We start from the raw sequence: 21197 nt of genomic DNA, 5'->3' as shown, positions 1-21197 counted from the left end.
CCGCTCCCGGCGGGGAGAGGCGGGCTGCCCCTTCCCCTCCCTCTGTCACCCGCCGGGACCTTCCAGAGCCGTTGGGTGCCCAGAGGTGGCCCAGGGCCATCCCGTGTGGCTGAGGTGTTGGCCTCCGCCTTTTCCCTGCCCGCTTCCCGAGGAGGCGCGGGGCAGAAGGTGCTGACAAACGACCATCTGGCCCTCCAGCCTAGGGCCCTACCCGGGATGACAGGGTTGGCCGGCTCTGGCCTAGGGCCGTACCCGGGGTGACACGGTTGGCCTGATGGCTCGTAACACCCAGTGGGTTAAAAACACCCGGTCGTGGTGGGTGAAAGTGGTTACAAAAAGTTTCTGTGGCATGTCCAATTAGAGAAGGGTTTGAAGTGTACCGTGTCTAGCTTTAGGACAGCACCTTCCTGTGACCAGGTTCCCGCTTGTTTCACACTGAAATTAAAGTGTTTGCTTCTTTGGTAGTTGCTGCAGTCGAATCTTTGTTCGGCACTGGGTTCCCTGAATCTCGTGTCCTGGCATCTGCTCAGTCTTGTAGGCCTTTCAGTGAACTTGAGGCATAGGCACTGACCTGTTGAGATGTTTTTTTAGTCATAGGAATAGGGTTATATGCTAAAAGAAACACAGTCTAGGAATATAGTTAAGGAGCAGGGAAAAAGAAGCCCCTAAGGTCTTTAGGCATAACATTTTTGACAGTGTGGTAGAGCTTGAATAACAATTCCTGTATTTTTAAAAAAAAACTATAGCAGGAATATTACATGTATGAAAATGAGTGCAAACAACAATAGGACTCTTGTACATCACTTATCATATAAATAATGTCCCAAAAGGCATGTAGTTAGCTTTGTGTTGACATAGCAGGGCAATCAGCCGTATTCTGCTGTGAGTAAACAAGCATTCTCTTAAGCTAGTTTTCTTTCTTATGTGAAGTTTTATTATTCTTAGCAGTTACTGCCATTGTCTTAAGGCTTTTGCTCTTAATGAGGTACACTAAATTCTCCTCTGTTTGTGGATGGCTGGGTGTCAGGCAGACAGCGGAGGAGGCTGTGGAGGAGTTGATAAGGTCAGGGGCGGCACTGCACAGGGGTGGCCACGCTGCTTCCATGACCAGCTCTTGCTGGAAGCTGTGGAGCCACTCTCTCATCAAGAGCGATGCCTGAATTGAGAAGTCCTGTGGGTCTGAGTTGTTTCTGCTGCCGGCCAGCCTGTTTAAATACCGTTCCCTCCAGCTCTCTGGTTTCTGAGGTAGCTTGCTGGTGTGGCACAGTGTTACGGGGAGGCCAGGGCTGGCTCCTGTCTGTGCTGGTGAGCCCTTGGGAGCAGGAGGCACTGGGGAGGCCAGAGCCCTGCCTGGTTTGGGTTGCAGAGCTGAGTGTAAGGGAGTAAGTGTGCTGTACTGGGCTTGGGGACAGTTCTTCCTGGGTGCCTTTGTCCTCCCTTCTGCAGCTGCTCTCTGTGGTCCCCTGGGAGCAACCCCAACGAGAGGAGTATTTATCGGTTGTGTTTTAAACAGAGGCAGAAAGGAGAAATTCTAAAGTGAACTCTAGAAATAGTTTTTAAACACAGCTTTTATAGGGAAATGTTGTTCCTTTTCTAATATAAACCTTACAAAAATATTTGAAGTTTTTTACTTCTTTATATGCAAATCGATGCTAGCTTGATTTTGAAATTTCCTTCATCTTTTGAGGAGGAGCACACTTTGATCAGCTTAAATTTCCAAATGGTTTCATGGAAGACCAGTTGTCTGAATAAATATTAAAACAGGCCTAGCACAAGGGAGCGCTCTAATCAAAATAAATCCAAGAGTAAGAAAAAAGAAAAAAAAGTAATGTATTCAGGTGAATAACTGCAAACCCACTACGTGTTAAAACGTATGCAGCATGAACTAGAAGGGAAACAAAAGTCTGGAATTGTGCCTAGATGTTTTTTGGCAAATGAGGGAGAATTAGGCTGCTGGCTCTCAACTTTGAATCCATTCCATTGGGATGTGCACTTGGCTGCTCACACCTTACAGAGAGGTGATGAGTAGATGTCAGCTATTATTTTAGGAAAGCAGGATTTATTTAAAAAAAAAGATGTAAACCCAAACCATCATGCTTTGGTAACACCAGCTAAGATCAGTATTTCATACAGAAAGAGAGAAAAACTAATGCAGTGCAGCATAAGGACTTTGAGAAGTGTATTTGGTTGCTGGTTCTCTTTTGTTTTATTATTATTTTAATTTTATGCCCATTGTCTGTCTTCTTAGTTTTGAACTATTCCTCTTGTTTCTTCTAACAGATTTTAGTGGGAGAGAGCAAAGATAAAATTTATATTCCCAAAAAAAGGAAATTTCACTGAAGGGGTTTAAGCGAACGCCTAAGGTGCAGTATTTGTGCAATGGTCGTATCATGGTTTATCAGTGGTTTTAAGCATTTTATTTTCTAATTACAGGTATATGGTTGATACTAGTATAGGTGAACTTCTTTAACTGTGCCAATACAACAGTAATCCAGGCTCTACTTAAACAGAAGTCGTCGTGTGTTCTGAGAGGAGTTTTAAAGTTGCTAAAAATTGTTGACTTCTTCCTGTTCTCTTTTGGGTCTAGGTTATTCAACTTCTGAAAGCTGGGAAAGCAAAGGAAGTTTCTTACAATGCACTGGCTTCACATATTATTGCAGAAGATGGGGACAATCCAGAAGTTGGAGAATCTCGTGAAGTTTTTGATCTTCCAGTGGTAAAGGTGACTGACTCATCCATGATACTGTCAAAGTAGTGGTTTTGACTATTTCATTATTATAACAGAAAATATTCATGTTTAGATGATGACCAAATGAAACATATCTTTAAAAGTCTTTTATTCTTGTTACACAAACTTTTATTCTGATTTATAGACTTCTACAATTCTGTTTTTTCCTTTCTTTTGTTGCTCTGTATCTATCAGGGCTTTGGTGGTTTTTTTGTTTGTTTTGTTTTCTGTTTTGTTTTGTCTATTTTTTCCAGATTTTTCCTTCAGTCATTTGTGAGATGGTGTCCTGTTAGCTGTACTTTAGATATGCTTCTGGTGAGAAGGTTCTTACAGGCTTCTGGCAACGGAAAACCTCAGTTTAGAATAAGCAGTAGACTGCTGAGGGTTTTTTTAAACACATATAATTGGCAAGGTGTAAAATGATTTTGTTGGTTCTGCATATGTGTGCTATGCTAATTTTAAACAATAGGAACTTGCAGAAAGATAGATTTTTTTTTCTCTTTATTTTATTATTATTTTTTTTTCTTATACTGAAATTACCAGTGTTTTGTTATTTTCTTGCAATACTGAGTTATTTTTCCAGTGAAAGATTCTGGGCTTCATGCTTGAAAATGTGAGCTTGTCACTCTGCAAGTTATGAGAGTGATTAGAACTAAAAACACTAGTATTTCACTGCCAGTACCTTTGGGTACATGATTTGGGGTTATTTTTTCCATATGGTTGAAGGTGGTAGTAGAGAATTCTGATAGCTTATGTCATGAGAGCTCACCTGACAGTGTAGAAGCATGAATTAAGTCCAAAAAATAAAAGGTGATTAGCTAGAGACCTTATACTTACAGTGGGTGTGCTGATTAATTTTTAGTTCCTTTTTTTGAAGTGTTTTGTGGCATAATTTTAATCTTATAAAGAAGAAGACTGCTGCCATTCCCCTGTGAAGGAGGCACACCAGTGTCATACCAGTGCTTCCTGCTTTCTAATGCTTTTTACTTAAATAATTTAGTTTTCTTTATAACTGATACTAACTAAACTTTTTCGTTTGCCAAACGAGAACAGGTCTTTCAGTAATGTCACTTAGTTTGACCTGAAAGCATCACAGCACAATCTGTAATCAGGATGATTACACTAATTATTAAGGGAAGTCGGAGGCAAAGGTAGCTTGTTATCAGGAGAAAAGGCATAGAGAATAAGAAAGTGAAAAACTTGAGGGAGGAAAATCTCCCAGCTTTTTTGCAGAGGATTAAGTAGTTATGAATTAGATGGTTTTAGTTAATTTTTTATGCCTTTTCTGAGGGAGAGAGAATAGCAAGAATTGGGACACCATGTACAAATTTACCACAATATATTTGTTTGTTTTTTTAAGAAAAAGAAACTTCATACTGAATGTGATGCCACTCTTTCCCCTTCCTTGTATGCTGTATTGGGACCACTGTCCCACATCTCTTCCCTTCTCCACCACTCTCCCAGAGGGGACATACTGTCCTGGAACACTGTCAGTTCGGGGTCATAACCTGGGTGTTTAGCAGCCCTCAGCGCTGTGTTGAGAAAATTCTTTCTATATAGGGTTAAGGTTCCTTATTCCTTGGTGATGAGTATAAGGTAGGGGATCTTTTTTTTTTTCTTTTTGAGCAGGAAAAACTGAAAATTGGGAGAAGAGGGATAAGTAATGCTTTTCCTGACACAATAGAAGGATGGGAGAAGGGGGTCCTGCTCCCATATTGCTGCACCATCTTTGAGCAGTCTTTGTATTAACTCCTACGATCAAATCAGAACAGTTGTTTTTGTAAAGGCTTAAGCACAATGTCTGTGAAACACTTAAAACTGCGAGATGTATATTGAAACTAGCTATAGGATGAACTTGGAAGGTAATTGATGTTTCACAAATGGAGAACAAGGTTTTTAATGTCTTGTGGTTTTTATTTTTCAGCCTTCCTGGGTGATCTTGTCAGTTCGCTGTGGAGCTCTTCTGCCGTATCCTTTAAGTTCAAATTTGAATCAATTCTATAGGAAACATGTTACGATAGATACCATCAAGGGATTAAAGTCTGCTTCAAGTATGTACAGCTTAAATTTTTAAAATGATGGGATGTGGTTTGCCTGCCAAGATTGCAGTCTGCTTGAAGCTTCTTTGTCTTACTTCAGTTTTCCTGTCCCTCTGGCTTTTTTGATGCTTAATAGGCACTTGCAAGAAAACTGTCATCAAATGGACTCAAAACATTTTAGTTTGAAGTTGATAATTAACTGTGAGGATCCAGGAAAAAATGCTGGCATGCAGTAAGTGGGCAAATGTTGGTTCACAGTAGAATGGCTATTATGTCTTTTCTAGTAGCAGAATTAAGTAAGGAATAAATATGCAATAACTCTCATTGACACTGTGTTATACGTAATGCTTTACTAACAGATAGTGGTAGTATTCCCATTTTTGGGATAGTCTGTCTTTGCCTTTGGTAGACTCTTGTTGTTCATATTTGGCTAGATTTGTGTTTCTTAACTTTTTTGGAGGATATATTCTTGCATAAGGGCGGTGTATTCCTCTGCTTGTCAGTTATTACTGTTTTATCTTTATGTTCCTCTCAAGTTCTTTTCTTTGGATCATAGGCATAGTAATAATGGCTGCTACTAGAGAAAAAATTCATGCATCTTTTTCTCAGGCCATTCACAATAAAGATTCTGTGCATGGAAAAGCTGAAGCAGAGCAATACATTTCAGTACAGTTATGAGGGGATGATTGCAACAAAGAATGCCAGGACTAGGGAGGTACGCTGTCAGACATGAGATCTCATTTTGGAGTCAGGTTAGCAGGTGGTTATGTCTATAATGGAAAACAAGAGGTGGTAGATGCAAGAATCCAGGTGTTCATATTAGGAATTCAGGTCTTAATGTGCTTCAGTGATCAGAATTCATGTTTTGTACCCAGTATTTCAATGTATGGGCCTTTGCATCTTGCTGCGTCTCGACTACTTTGGAAATAGCCTGTATATTCCCTGCTTCCCCAAGAGAATTCAGCTCGGAGGGTGAACTGTAGGAAGAGAAAACATTGAATTCATCAGATAAAATGATATAGCGAGGTCTTTGAAGCTGTTTTGATCACAATAATCAGCCTGTTGGACAGGATCCAGCCGTTAGTATGAAACACTCGCCATAGTTATGGATGGTCTTCTGCCCTAAGCAGAAGAAAGTTTTCCATTAATGACTTGGCTTCCAAATGAAAAAAAAGCCACCAAACAATACATAGCAAAACCCAAATTAGCAGAACTACTCCTGTATTAAAAATAATTTGATTATTGTGATGTGATCTGGGCTGGTGATGTTTGTGTTTTGCATCTGGAAATAGTGTGTTTATTATCCTTTCATCATCAGGATGGGAGTGTAAGTTTGTTTGTGTTGCATGTGGATAAGCCTTCTCCCTGTTCCTGAGGACTGGTTGAAAAAATAATAAAGTAGCTTGGAATTAGCTACATTTTCAGGCCTAAGTAAACTAGCATTGCATTATTAGTGTTATTCTTTCCCATGGAGAAGTTTCACTATTAGAAAATTGGTCTTCTCTCTGAAACCAGCTTTTTTTTTTCAAAGGATGCTCTAAGAGCTGACGTTATTACATACCCAGAAGAGAAATCAACAGATAAAACCGTTGAGTGATGCAGTCCATAACTAAATTGTAGCTATAAACGTGTGAATGTAGCCCTGAATGGCTATTGCTCAGGAAGTCTTTATTGTGGGTATGTAGGAATAGCCAAATGAAAAGACCAGGTCTCAGTAGTATCATATTCTGGGGTTGTGTGGAAGAATGAAGTTTTGTACACCTGTCAGCCATAAACATGTCCTTTATTCTTTCTAGTGCTTCGCGTCCTTAGAACCTGGTGGGTTTAGATTTTATTCTGAGCCATATAGTGCTCACTAAAATGGGTTGTTAAGTCTTAACTTTGGTCTGTTTCAGTCTCTTTATGACTTCTAGTGCTGTGGCATCTGGCCTTTCATTAAGGATGTAGGTACTACTATAATAAAAAAATGTAGTTAATAGGAATAGCTTACTTTATCCAGTTGATTGGTTTTGGACCCTGTTTAGGCAGAGCTTTGAAATTCTGCATTTCGTCTTTTGTTTATATTTTGATTTTCAGATGTCCTTGAATTGAATGAAGAATTGTCATTGAATTTGCTGAAGAAACAATTCCAAAAGAAACATCTTTTGTCAGTTAGATATATGGATCTAATAAGAGCCTTAAAAAATTTATGTTTGCGTAACAGTTCTGTTACTTATTTGATGGGCATTTGCCTGCCAGTTGTTAAAGGTGAAGTTTAATGTAGAAAGATTTAATGCAATCTAGAAGCAGAATAATTTTGCCTGTTTCTTAAAAATACATTTTAACATTCCACTGTGAAAGTTGTTTTCATCAGGGTGAACCTGAGAAAGCAGAGTGTTTTCCTGTTCCAAACTGATGTTTGCAAAATTAGACTAACCTACAAGTAACAGAAGGGAAGTAACAGAAAAATTAATCTGGAAGCAGCCTTCTTGAAGAAGGAAATGCAATTTTGTGTGTTAAAACCTCAATTACAATGCCATAAAGAGGGCTGAAGATTTCTTAATTAATTCTTTTTGATAGCAGAAAGAGCAAGAATGAGGAAGGATTATTTTTCCATGGTCTTGTGCAGATGAAAGAGGGTCCAATTGCTTCTGAATTTTTGTTGCCAGGAGGAAAGAAAAAAAAAGTGAGTTTTGTTTGATTCCCTCTTTTTTGTTTTGTAGATGCACTTGGAACCTTACTATTGTGCTGCTTGTAATTGTTTTAAAGAGTGTCTGTTTCACTCCTATTCTTTAGAGAGTGCAAGCTGTAGTCAAACTGATGGACCTCTTAAAAGTTAAATACCGAGCTGTTGCTGCTTTATGCGCTAGGAGCAGATGTTAAGGCAGGGAGTAGACAACTGCACACTTTCCAAAGATCCAGTACTGACTGAATCTCTACCTTAGACGAGATACTGAGCAACACCATGAAATTCAGGACATTCATCAGACTTGAACTTCTTGGAGCGTTCTGGATAATGGCAGTAATGAATTCTGAAGTGTTAAAGTGCTCTGGGCTTTGTTGTCAGCTTGCTGTGTGTTGTCTCTTCAGCATCTCAAAATTTAAGTATTGCTGGTGCATCTGTCAACAGCACAGGGGAAATTATTTTTGTTTCATTACAAAAATCTCAGTGTGTACTTGTAACACAGTGCACATCTGTTTCTTTAGTCCTTTTTTCCAACATGGTATGTTATATCTTAAACACAAAATCATATGAAAATACAGAAAAGGGAGGGAAGTAACAGAAGTCAGCTGGTCTGTCTGTCTCTCCCAGGTCACTTTTGTCACACTGTGCTCTCCCGTTTCACAAAGCCCCTCCTCAGGTGGAAATTTCATAGTCTCCCCAGTCACCTCACTATTGTATTGACTTACTTCCCGGTCACCTCACTATTGTGTTGCTAGAGTTTAGCCCCATTACTGTGCTGCAGTCTAACCTTGTTTTATCGGAGCCATTCTGAACAGGGAGAACAAATTACTTCTCTTTTCATTTGGCAGCCTTTAAAGGATTTGAAGATGTATTGTCTTAGCTTCTTAGCACATCAATTCTGGCTTTTCATTTTCCTCTTCTAAGTCATATTTACTAGGTCTGTAAAAATTCTCACTGCTCTTTTTTTTTTTGCATACTGTTTCATTTATCTGTCTCTTTCATGCATGTGAAAAAAATATCCATTGCTACTAGAGGTCTTGTTGAATTTTGAAGCATTGTGGAAAACTTCATGGTAGGTTCAGGCTGTGTTTCTGTTTTTACATCGCAGTATGATGTTTTCTCAGTTCATTTTTCCCAGTAGCTCCTAGAATCCTTCTTCAGATTCTCCTGTATTTTAAAGATGGAATTAAACACTTGATAAGGAAAGGAAGCTCTTGCAATGACTTGAGTTCTATAAGCTAAACTTTCTGTGTTTAAAATCCTAAGATGGTCTGGGGGAGATGTTCTGGGATGAGGCAAGTTTGTAATGTTACCAAAACCAGTCATAATGGTGTTCTGATCCAATTTGCATGTCTGTTTTTTCCTGATGCATGCAATCTGAGTTGGAAAAAGATAGTATGCTTTTAAAGACAGAAATTTTTGAATGGTCAAATACTTGACAATGTCTGTGAAGTACTATGCACGCTATTAAACTTCTTTCTAATGTCCATCAGGAAACTCTCATTTAAATTATTTTGCCTCCTTGACACCTGCTTTCCAGTGTAAATGGCTTTTCTCCAGAATCCTGTCAGGTCTTTTTTGGAGTCACTGCCTGTCTCTCTCAGGTAAGAAGGGAACCATATTTCAGTCTACTCCAATGTACAGTATTTGTGCAATGCTTTGGTTTTTTGAGGAGAGATACCAGTCTTTCTATTGTACTAAGACTTCTTTGCTGTATGTTAGGTGAATTATCACCTAAAACAGTTTTTCACTGAAAATGAGGGCACGAACATTTCAAACTGTGAACATTCAACCAGTAATTTATCTTGTGTTCAGCCATATGGTGGTTGTAAAATACAGAGTACAGTAAGACTATAAAGTCTTTGCTCCTGTTACTATATTTCCGCTTTAACACAATATTCAACAGGTTTTATACCTACTTAGGCACTGAAACCTTAACAAGGGTGCCAGTGAGTAAAGTAAGTGGAAAGGTGGTGTTTCAGAGACTTGTGTTGATAGCCAGCTCTGTAGATCTGTGGGTAAACTGGGGGTGACCAGCATCTGTGTGCAGATAGACAGGATAAGGCCCTAGATGCTAATGGTGTATAGTTGCTTTAGACTTCTTAATAAATTATTCCTTTGATACTGTCACTAATTCTGAATGGTTAATGGCTTAAATACATGTGGCTTTCTTGGTGGGGTAGGGGAGGTCACTGTGACAGAAATTGTTAAAAAAAACCACTTCATGTTTTTATACAGGCAGTGAATTTGGGCTGCTTGTTGAAATTCTGTTTAATGGATTTAAATAGTTTGTCTAAGATAAATAATTCTTATTTGCTTGATCAGTAACTTTTTTCTCTTGTGGAAGGTGATATGTTAGTGTTGAGTTTTATGAAAGTGAAGAATGTTTTCTTTTTCTCTGTGCAGGTTAAAAATCATCATTTAATGTCTCCTCTTGTTGTGTCTCTTTGTCACCCTTTTTTCTCCCTAAGTTTCATGTTAATTTAGTAGTTAAAAGTGATAGGTGATACATCAGCGAGACTTGTAGATAGCATGTCATAGATTGTACTAAAATTCTTTGAGCAGAAGACAGCTGCTTGCATAGAACTAAAACACTTATTTACCTTCTTTTTAGGTTTCGTCTGAAGACCGAAGTACGCTGTGGGCTTTGATTACTTTTTATGGAGGGAATTGCCAGCTGAGCCTCAATAATAAGTGTACTCATTTGATTGTGCCTGAGCCAAAGGGGGTAAGAGTTTATTACATGTACAGTTCTTCTTGTAGCTCCCGTTTGCTTTTGAATAATCAAAAATTTTCCATCTCCCTGAAGTCAGGATTCTTAAGACTGGTGGTTAGTCTTGAACAGCTAAATTCAACTCAATTATGCATTACAGCTATTCAGTTTGTATTTATTTTCTGTATGGTTTTAAGCCTGATTAATTCAAAAGATGTCCAATTTCATATCGGTATTTGTAGTCCTGGTTGAATAAAGCATTTTATTCTGTTTGACTTAACCTAATTTTGACATGTCATAATCATTAGTGATTGTGATTTGTAAATCTATAGATACAGAATCAGTGAAGAAAACGGAAGGACAAAATTGAAGAATTGTGTTAAATGCCCTTCGATGTTATAAGGGAGAGAGGAATGAAGAGAGCAGAAGGACGAACAAATTATTTTCTTTTTTGTTGTTTTTTTCTTAAAGCAAAGAGAACTCTGAAAATCCCTCAAGTCATTCCTCTTAAAGTGGTAGGATAAACAGCACACAACATTCCTGTCCAACTGCTGATAAAAGTAGCCATACTTCTAGTCACTCCCATCATAGAATCTCCCTCACGGAATGGGCACAAACTTGAGTATAAGAGGTTCCACCTAAATGTGAGGAGGAACTTCTTTACTGTGAGAGTGGTAGAGCACTGGAACAAGCTGCCCAGAGAGGTGGTGGAGTCTCCTTCTCTGGAGACATTCAAAACCCGCCTGGACAAGTGTCTGTGCAAAGTTCCTGTGCAACCTGCTATAGGTAGACCCACTCTGGCCAGGGGGGGTTGGACTAGATGATCTCCAGAGGTCCCTTCCAGCCCCGTATGATTCTATGAATCTAACACCCTGCTCCTTGCAGGACTACCTGAAATTAAACCATATGACTAAGAGCATCCTGGCTACAGAATTGGACACTTGCTCTTGTTAAGTTTCATACGGTTGGTGACTGTCCAGCTCTGTAGTCTATGCAGGTGTCTCTGTAAGCCTCCCTGCCCTCAGTTCACAGCTCCTCTTAATTGAGTATCATCATTGCATTTCCTATTCCTGTGTAGGAAGTCAAATGTTGCTGCCTTTATGCAGATGCAGAAACTGAATCACAAACTGGCTATAGACAGCATTGAGCACATCAGAATAGCCTGCTCTACTATGATGCTAGTCATGCTTTGGTTGTAAGAGTTTGCCAAACTTCATGAAGTGTTCAGGTACTCCTCTTCCTGAAGAAGAAATACATTTGTAATGATTAATTCAGAGACTGAAAACACTTAAGACAGATTGAAGCTCACTTAAAAATAATTGCTTGGATGCTTTTAGTTAATGTGGTGGATGGAGCAAGTTTTTGGTGTGTTTTTGTGTGTTTTATTTTTTTGTCTTTTAATAACATGAGCACATTTCCATCACCCTTTTTTTTTTTTTAATTTTCAATCAGTGGAATGGGTCACACAGGTTAGTTATTTGAAAGTAACTCTTAAGATCAGGTTCTGTGCACTACCTTCTTACCTAAATCTGTAAAACTTCATCGAGTTTTTAATGTTGTTTTACACAAATTGAGTATATTATTGTCCCACCAATGACCCTTGTACTATTTTGGAGTTAATGTAAACTATCTAATGCTAAGATAGAGAAGAACATGTGGCTAGTAGGATGACAAAATTATGAGTATAATACATAGGAGAGTGCTTTGGAATAAAACATGGGCTGGCATTGGGACAAGACAAAGTGGAAATGGGAAATGCCTGCTTTTTCTTCCCTGTTTAATTTAAAACTATAAGAACCTTTGTAGGGTTTTCTTGGGGGGTGGTTTTTGGTCTTGTGGTTTGTTTTGTTTTTTTTTTTTTTTTTTTTTAGCGTATGATCATTCTGTGGAAGAGTTGGAAGGGTGTACTGAACACCAGCCTAGTTGTCTTCTCCATCACAACAAAATGTACTGCTTGGACAAAGAGCTTTGCTACCTAAAATGATGTTTTTAAGAGGCAATGATATATGTTTAAGAAATGTTGCCTTAAATCGTAAGCTTTTTAGAGCAAAGGGTGTTGTCTTGAGCTTGTCAGTCAAGAAACTGAAAGAAACACATTAGCATTTCATATAAAATAAATAACTTGTTTAATTTTCGTAATCATTGAATGGGAAAAATTTGATAGGATGATTACTTAAAATGTTTCTAGTCCTGCTGCTCTGACACACTGCTGCAAGGGAATCTGCAGCAGTTCATGATGAGAACAGTTTTGACACTAGTGAAAACGTAAATGGTTGCTTTGACTAGACACAAGATGATAAAACAAGGTTCTTAATAATTCTCACCACAAAGAAAGAATCAAAACTCATATCTGCAAATAAACTCTGTTTCATTTGTAATCTCTTTATTGTGTATGAATGACAGTTTCATTGTAGGAAATAACTCCAGAGAATCATTAAATTAAATTAATTTCCTCTGAATGTGCTGGTTGTTAATTTATATTGTTTGACATACAAAGAAAATCCCAGTTCAATCACTTTTAAATATTAGATTCTGAAATTAGTTTCAAATCTTCTGAAAAAAGTTTTATTTTTTTTTCCTATCTTGATGTTTATGAGCAGTTTCCATTAGAAAAGGTGTTTTGAATAAGTAGAGTACTGCTTCTCTGTCTATTTCTTAGGAAATGAAACAGTGAACTATTTGTATGTATCTTCAAATGATGAAATGATAAGGAAGGAAGAAGGGATAAAGTTTCCTATTTTGTCAGCATTGGAATCTCTCATTGAAATGGATTTAGCTAATATTGGGTCAGAAGTGTAACTTCCAAGTTGAGGGCAACGTTACAGTTTGCAGCTTCTGAGAAGGTGTATGGGAAGTATCCGACCAGTTTCTGATTTGTTTCCCTGCTGAAATACATTTTTTTTTTTTTCAGCGATCACCTTGTAAATATTTGTCTCTACTTTATTGTGAAATTCTGATTTTTCCCTAAATTCTTTTTCATGGTGGGTTTTTTTTTTGTTTGATTTGGTTTTTTTTCCATGAGGAAAATGTAAGTATAAACTGTATTTAGGTTCACTTCAAAGTATATTTAAAAATCAGGTGCATCTTAGTATTGTCTGTGATGTTCCAAGCAGTTGGAGTTCTGAAGGCTTCATGATTTCATGAAGGCACCAGGTTTCATGATTTTCAAATCCTTTGGTGAGTGGGTTTGAGAAGAATTTGAGTAGTGGTGTTTTTGCAAGTGAAGACTTAATCTTCTGCAGTTGTGCCTTCGGAGTCCTTTACATCGTAAATGTGGAGATTTTTATTTTAATCTCTTGGAACTTGTGGTTACAGACAGCGGTGTAGTTTGTCCTCTTGGTTCTGGGAGAGATCACTTTCTGTTATTGGACAGCCTCTTGTGATCTGCCTCTCCATGCTCTAGCCCTGCCCTCAAAAAAGTTACTTGGGATTTTATGTCTTTATATAAAATATTTCCATTTTTTTGTTTGTTTCCCCAGGAAAAATATGAATGTGCTTGTAAACGGAACAGCATTAAAATTGTGACACCAGAGTGGGTACTGGATTCTATAGCTGATAAGAGTAAAAAAGAAGAGACTCCATATCATCCTCGTTTAATTATATACGAGGAGGAAGAAGAGGAGGAGGAGGAAGAGGAGGAGGAAGCAGAAAATGAAGAACAAGATTCTCAAAATGAAGCTAGTACTGATGAGAAATTATCAAGCCCAGCATCTTCTCGAGAAGGATCACCTTTGGGTGATCAAGTTTTTTCACCCAAATCTACTACTGCTGATAAGGCAAAAGGGGAACTGATGTTTGATGATTCTTCAGATTCCTCTCCAGAAAAGCAAGAGAGGAATTTGAATTGGACACCAGCTGAAGTCCCACAGGCATCTGCAGCAAAGCGTAGGTTGCCTCAAGGGAAGGACTCTGGGTTAATTAATTTATGTGCCAATGTCCCACCAGTGCCAGGTAATATTTTGCCACCAGATCTGAGAGGCAATCTAATGGCTTCAGTCCAAGGTGCCCAAAGTTCTGATCGACAAGACATGATGGCTACGTGGAGTCCAGCTGTGCGGACATTAAGGAATATTACTAATAGTGCTGATATTCAGCAGATTAATAGACCATCAAATGTAGCACATGTAAGTGTTGGATTTTTAATTTATAAGATATTGGACTTTTTCTTAGGAACTATCATAGCCAAGAACTTCAGTTTCCTTTTATTGTTCTTTAAATGTACAATGGATTAAAAGTTCTCCGTATTACTTAGAAGTTGAGGCCAAATTAGTAACCTCTCCATAGTAAATAACTTCGTTCCTAGCAGGTTCACAGAAGTAAGAATGCATTTGGAAAAATTGTTTCAAGGAGTAAAGCTGTGTTTAACTATAGGTTAATATAGGTTCAGAGTTTCAGTATTGATCTCTTACCAAGAGCGGAAAAAAATAATTCATTAATTTAGAATTATGTGGCTAGTTCAGGAGATTTGATTTCATACCTCTCAAGCTTTTTATTCAGTGCAAGGAATTATTTGTGCTATAAACACATAAAGCCGTGAAATGGATTGTTCTCACAGTAGGTTCAGTTCTATACTGTGTTGTTCTGCTGGGCCTCATTAAGTTGTTAGATAGGCTAGTCAGGATTAGGGTGCAGAAGCCCTAACTTACAAGTTCTTATGCTGCTCGTATAGTTGAAATAATTGCAGCTTTTGTGTCAAATTTATTTTTAGAAGAAAATAAAAAGCGAGTGAGCATGCACTGAAATAACTTGCAGCACTGAAATTCTGAGATGTTCATGGGAAGGTAACATGAGAAAAGTAGGTGCTGGTAAACGTTAGACCTATCTTTTACTTAAATAATTGTACTGGTGCATTTATTTGGATGTTCATCTTAAGGTAAAACTTTCGAAGGTGCCTGAATAATATAGAAGCTTACAGCTAGTACTTAAACACAAAAAGTGGAGTCACTCAGAAATGTTGGTTCCTTGTTGTCTATATGACTGCTGAATATGAAACAGAAATACAGGCTTTCTTTTAAAACTGAGACTTAGATTGCTCTTCTCAGTGCCTTGAATTGTTTAAGGACTGAGCAGAACCACCAAAGTCTTGGGTTGTCCAGCGTGGTAAGTTGGCTGATGCTTTCATGTCTGAACACCATATCCACAGCCCAGTCGTTGTGCTATCAAATGTGCTTTAGTGGTGTTCCTGTGGAAGTATTTTTCTGTAAGTAATATTGATAGAGCTACAGGGCAGTTGATGGTATCATGCTTCAGCTGGACTTTGTTCTCCAGAAGTCAGTTAGACTAGGGACTATGTGTGCAAGGGCTGTTCCCAAGTACCACATCAGGCTGCTGGGTAGGTTGCTGTGCTATCTCCAGCGTGTGGAGAAAAGCACTGCATCTTAGAATTGTGAATCTGCTTCATAAAGGGAGGAATAACAATTCTACCTTTTTCCTCATAACTTCCCTCTGGCTAGGTGAAATTGTACTTTGCATCCTGCTTGGGTACCTGTCTTGGGTGGATTCCATGTCTTGGTGCACAATCTTGGAAAGTTAATGTTTAATTTGAACCTCAGGTTTCTGCCAAATGGCAAGATCTGTAATAATAGGGCATTTTGCAGATACAAAGTTACTTTCTGAATAGAGCCCTAGGATACTTTTGAAAGTTTTATCCCTTTATTTTGAAATCTACGTCCTGAAGCTTTTGTAATTTTGACTTTTGGGACTTTTTATGGAGAGCAGCATGAAGATCTCTCCTCATACTGAGCCACAGAAACATTCTTTTTGTGTGTGTTATTTTTAGTTATTGAATGTTTATACTGTAGTGCTGTCTAGAGTTTAGGGATGGGTGATACATTGATAATCGTGGTTGTGAATGTGTGCTGTACCAACAGTATCAAAATTGCTTAGATGGAACCTGAGATGTTTTGAAGTGCATTGTGAAAAAACACTTCAGCCACCTCTAATGAAGCTGGATGTCTCATTGGGAGAATACAGTTATTTGGCTTTGTGTTTTAGTGATGTGCTTTGATTCCTCTCACACACATATCACTGAAGTTTACACTGTATGTGATGAAATAGTGTGGGTGAAGGAAACGAACTTTGCAGGATTCACCAAAGCTGATTTAATGTTTAAGAATAGCAAGTCTAGAGGTTCTTATTGCTCTTTTTAATATTTAATAGGTAGGTTATGTTAAAATATCTTAATCAATAAGTAGAACTCATCCTAATCTATTAAGAATTTGCCTAATTTTCCCTCTTCTAATTCTTTAAAAACTCACTTGGTACTTTGTGTCTGCTCAGTGTGAAATGATTTTTTTCCCTTAAGAGTGAGTTACAGATCTAAAAATAAAATAAAACTCTAGATTACTTCAGCACTCTGTATGAACCTAAAATCTATTATGAAGTATGGGTTGGTTAGTGGATTTTTTTTCCCAAGAAACTATTAGTGCTCATCTGATCACTGGTTTTCTTTGTATTTTGAGATTCAATTTAAAAAGTAGAGCTAAATATTCCTGAATTGGTTCAAAAGAAAGCAAGGTTGTGTTAAGTTTCAAACAGCGCTAATTAGTAGAGGCATTATTAGCAATTTTTAAGTTAAAGGACTGTGCAACTAAATGATTAACGTAATGGGCCAACAGGATTGTAAAGTGAATATTATAGTTGATAAATGTAATTATTAATATAGTATTAGTAGTCGTAATACTATTGGGGATATCAATACACTGGGGATATCAATAATGCAGGGATGGGTTTTTATCTTAAATTCTGCTAAGATGTGCTTTGCCATATATTAGGACCCATGTGTAGGTCTGTGCTTTTCTGTGTGTAAGTCCTTTCTTTCCACTTTGCTATTAAGTTAAAGATTTTTGTTTAGCTCACAATGTATTTAAACATAGGGTTCTTTATCTTTGAGGATTGTATTTTCCCAGTAGTTCTTTAAATATTTTTAAAATTGAATGGCAACAAAAAGGTCACGAAACTAATCTTTGTTTTCTAGATATTACAATCACTTTCAGCACCTACAAAAAGTTTAGAACAGCAAGTAAATCATAGCCAACAGGGACATCCAAACGCGGTGCTGTTTAGCCAAGTGAAACTAACACCAGAGACACATTTATTACAGCAGTCACATCAAGCACAGCAGCAGCAGCAGCACCATCCTCTCTTACACCTCCAACCTCAACAACTTATGCAGCTCCAGCAGCAGCAGCAGCAACAACCCCAGATTCCCCAGCAGACTTTCCAACAGCAGCAGCCTCATCAGTTTCCGCAGCAGCAGCAGCAGCAGCAGGTCCATCAGCAGCACCAGTTCCAACAGCAGCAGCTGCCGTTTCCGCAGCAGCAGTTACACGCGCAACAGCAGCTACACCGTCCCCAGCAACAGCTCCAGTTCCAACAGCAGCATGCTCTGCAACAGCAGCTCCATCAGTTGCAGCAGCAGCAGCTGCAGCAGCAACAACTGCAGCAGCTGCAGCAACAGAATCTGCAGCAGCAGCAGCTGCAACATCAGCAGCAGCAAATGCAGCAGCAGCAGTTGCAGCAGCAGCACCTGCAGCGGTTACACCAACAGCATCAGCAGCAGCAAATGCAGAATCAGGCGGCGCAACACTTAACGCAGACGTCTCAAACACTACAGCATCAAGTTGCAGCCCAGCAGCCACAGCACCACCAGCAGCAACAGCAACAACTGCAACAGCAGCCGCTTTTTGGGCATGATCCAGCAGCAGAGAGTTAGTAATTATTGCCTTCTGATCCTGGAAAGAGTGGCTAATGACATGATATAACGTGGGTTAGAATATGAAAAATAATGCTGTGTTTACAATGTGGGATTGTAACACTTATAAATGCCATTCATGGCTCAGGACCTGTTTTACTAATTTTTAGGCAAACAGATTTAAATTACAACTAAGGATGATCCAGAAATCTGAAACACACAACAGCACTGAGAACATTCTCTTTTCAAATATTTATTTTATGCCACTAGCATATAAGTTATACTATGAGAACGTCTATGCATACCATAAATGTTTTATTTTTTTTTCTCCTTTGGAAGAGAAGAAGGGGGGAAGCTGTCAAACAGCATAACAACTGGAAAGACAGCTTAGATTTAGGAAATACTAGTAAATTAATGAGCATTTGGTATCAGATAGAAAGTTGTCATACCTTACTTTGAATTCTGGCCATGCTAGTAGAACTGAAAGCTTTTTGATTGTTTTCACTCTTCATAGCTGATCTGTATAAAAGAGTAAGTTGTTGTCTTATGTTTTCCTTTTGGTGCCTCTTCCTTTTGCCCCTTGAGCCTCCCTTCAGAGCCTCCCACCCAGAACAAAAACAAACCCCGAGCTGAACTGTGCCTTTAGATGTGGCTGTCAGCTTTGAAATTTTGAATCCTGCTTTTTCCAAGAAAGATTTACTTCAGAATTGGATGACATTTATAGCCTGGTAATAGGAAAGATTAGTGTAGCAAATATGTTCTGAGATTAATTCTTCAGACTTGCAAGTATTTAATTTTTTCTTCTTTTGTGTGTGCCAAACTATTTTAGTTCCAGAGGAGTATTTCCTACTGGGCTGTGTCTTTGCAATTGCTGATTACCCAGAACAGATGTCTGACAAACAGCTGTTAGCGACCTGGAAACGGGTAAGATTCTGCTATATTTTTAAAAAAACTATCATAACTTAATATCATAGTAACTAAATTCTAAAAGAAATCACTGGAAGTATTTCAGCACTTTTCGCTTTTCTTTAGGCGCCCTTTTGTGTAATGTACGTGTTACAACCTAAAAAACATCATTCCACTGCAGCTGACCACAAAAAGCATTGTATAGATGTGAAGTCTGGTTGAGTAAGGTCTTTAGTCAGAATATTGGCTAAATAAGTTGCAGCATTAGCAATTTCCCGACTATTAATGCTTTTAATCAGGCAGCTGTAGTGCAGCCAATGTAATAATGCATTGCTCTCTACCTTTAACTTGATTGTATGAAAAGATTTTTTTTTTTGCATATAATTTTGGCATTTAGTAGCCTATGAGGTATCCACCTGAGTGAAAAAGATGGAGGAATAGAGTGTTTCTATTTTTTGCCAACTTCTATTTTTCAGAAAAATCTGATTGTATCCTTTCCTAAATGAGAGGACTTTGATGTTCTTCAGAAACTTCTGATGGATTTTATAGTTGAATTTTCCCTTCAATTTTGCATAATCAAGTAAGCTGTTGATATTTTTAACAGCACTTGTGTTTATTGCTGAGATAGAATTGAATAGTTAATGAAAAATTGTTTAATAGTTATACTGCAAAAATAAAAAACCATGAGAAGGGTTTTTTGTTTACATAGCTTTATTTTTTTTTATTGATTCTGAAAAAATATACTTTTTGTAGCTCATTGAAAAGGTGCATATTTAATTTTGTTTTCTCCATATTTTTTTTTTTCAGAAATGTTTTTAAAGCTAGATAAGAAATCTTTTTTGGGGGGGTAACTCTTCGGTGAAATGGTGCTAATGGTGGCGGTGTCCTAAAGAGCAGACTTTAATTTGAGACAGTTTGTTTCTTAGGGTAGCTTTAAAATTGTTATATATATTAGAAGTTTTGGGTTTGTTCTCTTACCAGATCATTCAAGCACATGGTGGGACAGTGGACCCCACCCTTACAAGCAGATGTACCCACCTTCTTTGTGAAAGCCAAGTCAGTAACATGTATGCTCAGGTAAGCAAACTAGGAATGTGTATTTGTGCATGCTCTCATTTTATTACTGGAAGGGTAGGGCTTTCCAGTATGTGCTTCATGCTTAGATTGTAAGTATAAAATTAAAGTTTTTTATTATGGTTTTTTTTATGGTTTGCTGTTTGTGGTATAACAAACTTTCATAATGCACGTAGTAGATTTGTCCCAGACAACACTAAGGAAGATGCTATGAGAAGAGGGATCCTGAAAAAGTAGAGGAAAACAAAGGTTTAAAATCAAAGCTTTGTATTGTAAGAAAAGTTTAAAATAAAGATGTATTTTGGTTTTTAAAAGCTGTTTACATGTATATTTTTAGGCTTTAAGAGAAAGGAAGAGATGTATTACAGCACACTGGCTGAACTCAATCTTGAAGAAGAAGAAAATGGTACCACCTCATCGAGCCCTTCATTTTCCAGTGGCATTTCCACCAGGAGGAAAGCCATGCTCTCAACACGTAAGAAGAAAAAGCTTGCTTCTAATAAATGCTTGGTTCATTACATGAGCAGTTAAAATATAGCTAGAATGTACTTACTCAAAGCAAAATACGTATTTCTTTTGTCTCAGAAGACAGCCTTCATAAGGTCCTGTGTATATATGGTGCGTACTACCCGGTGATTCAGGGTGCTTTGTAAATCTGATTGAGTTCTGAGGGGTGAGGAGTAACACCTCTGTGAATTATTCTCTGAGAAACTGAGGTGCAAAGATTATATGAGTTGTACGGAGCAAGACGGCAGGAATCCAAGCTGCTTAGTTTTTGACTAACAGCATGCCTAACAATATATGCTCCTTGTACCATCACCCAATATTTTGAGGTGATTTTTGAGGGTTTTTCTGGGTCAATTCCTTGCAAATATCAGAAAAAGAAGCTGGTTTTGTTAGTCAGAGAACAGGAGGTCGCAGTTCCAGTAGCCTTTGCAATGAGGAGCACTGGGGAAGCTGGATTTTGTGGGGTTGAAACATAAACTTGGAGTTGAATTGGTTGCATCTTGAAATACACTGAGCCCCATCCCTGAAAGTGTTCCAGACCAGGCTGGATGGGGTATTGAGCAACCTGGTCTGGTGGGAGGTGTCCCTGCCCATGGCAGGGGGGTGGAACTAGATGATCTTTAAGGTCCCTTCCAACCCAAACCGTTCTATGATTCTATAAAACAAGATGCCAAAGTATGTCCTGGCACTGGATTTCTTTGTGCTGGATGCACAAAGATAGATGTATGGGATGACGGCCTTACCATTAGCCTGTTCTGAAAGGCATGAAAAGAAACACAGTTTGGGGAAAATTAGAATGTAACAATGTGCACGTGAACATAGTGGTTAGTAGTAAATGTAATATATAATAAATGTAGATTATTACCAACAAA

General features: G+C 38.2%; 1 protein-coding gene across 1 annotated transcript in view; it reads left to right on the top strand.

Annotated features, from left to right (window-relative positions):
• Window positions 1-1152: 1152 nt before the first annotated feature.
• The window catches only part of PAXIP1 (PAX interacting (with transcription-activation domain) protein 1), a 31561-nt gene continuing 11516 nt past the window's right edge, over window positions 1153-21197 (top strand). The window contains exons 1-10 of the mRNA XM_014945151.1: window positions 1153-1245; window positions 2588-2722; window positions 4653-4696; window positions 8973-9036; window positions 10047-10160; window positions 13625-14269; window positions 17248-17854; window positions 18668-18762; window positions 19726-19821; window positions 20156-20293. Of these exons, the coding sequence (XP_014800637.1) occupies window positions 1153-1245; window positions 2588-2722; window positions 4653-4696; window positions 8973-9036; window positions 10047-10160; window positions 13625-14269; window positions 17248-17854; window positions 18668-18762; window positions 19726-19821; window positions 20156-20293 (2031 nt within the window). The remainder of the gene's footprint in view (window positions 1246-2587; window positions 2723-4652; window positions 4697-8972; window positions 9037-10046; window positions 10161-13624; window positions 14270-17247; window positions 17855-18667; window positions 18763-19725; window positions 19822-20155; window positions 20294-21197) is intronic.

The sequence above is a fragment of the Calidris pugnax genome, unplaced genomic scaffold (assembly GCF_001431845.1).
Source record: "Calidris pugnax isolate Ruff unplaced genomic scaffold, ASM143184v1 scaffold54, whole genome shotgun sequence".
Taxonomy (NCBI): Eukaryota; Metazoa; Chordata; class Aves; order Charadriiformes; family Scolopacidae; genus Calidris; species Calidris pugnax.
The sequence above is the reverse complement of the archived record's forward strand: the minus strand, read 5'-3'. Positions and strand labels throughout refer to the sequence as shown.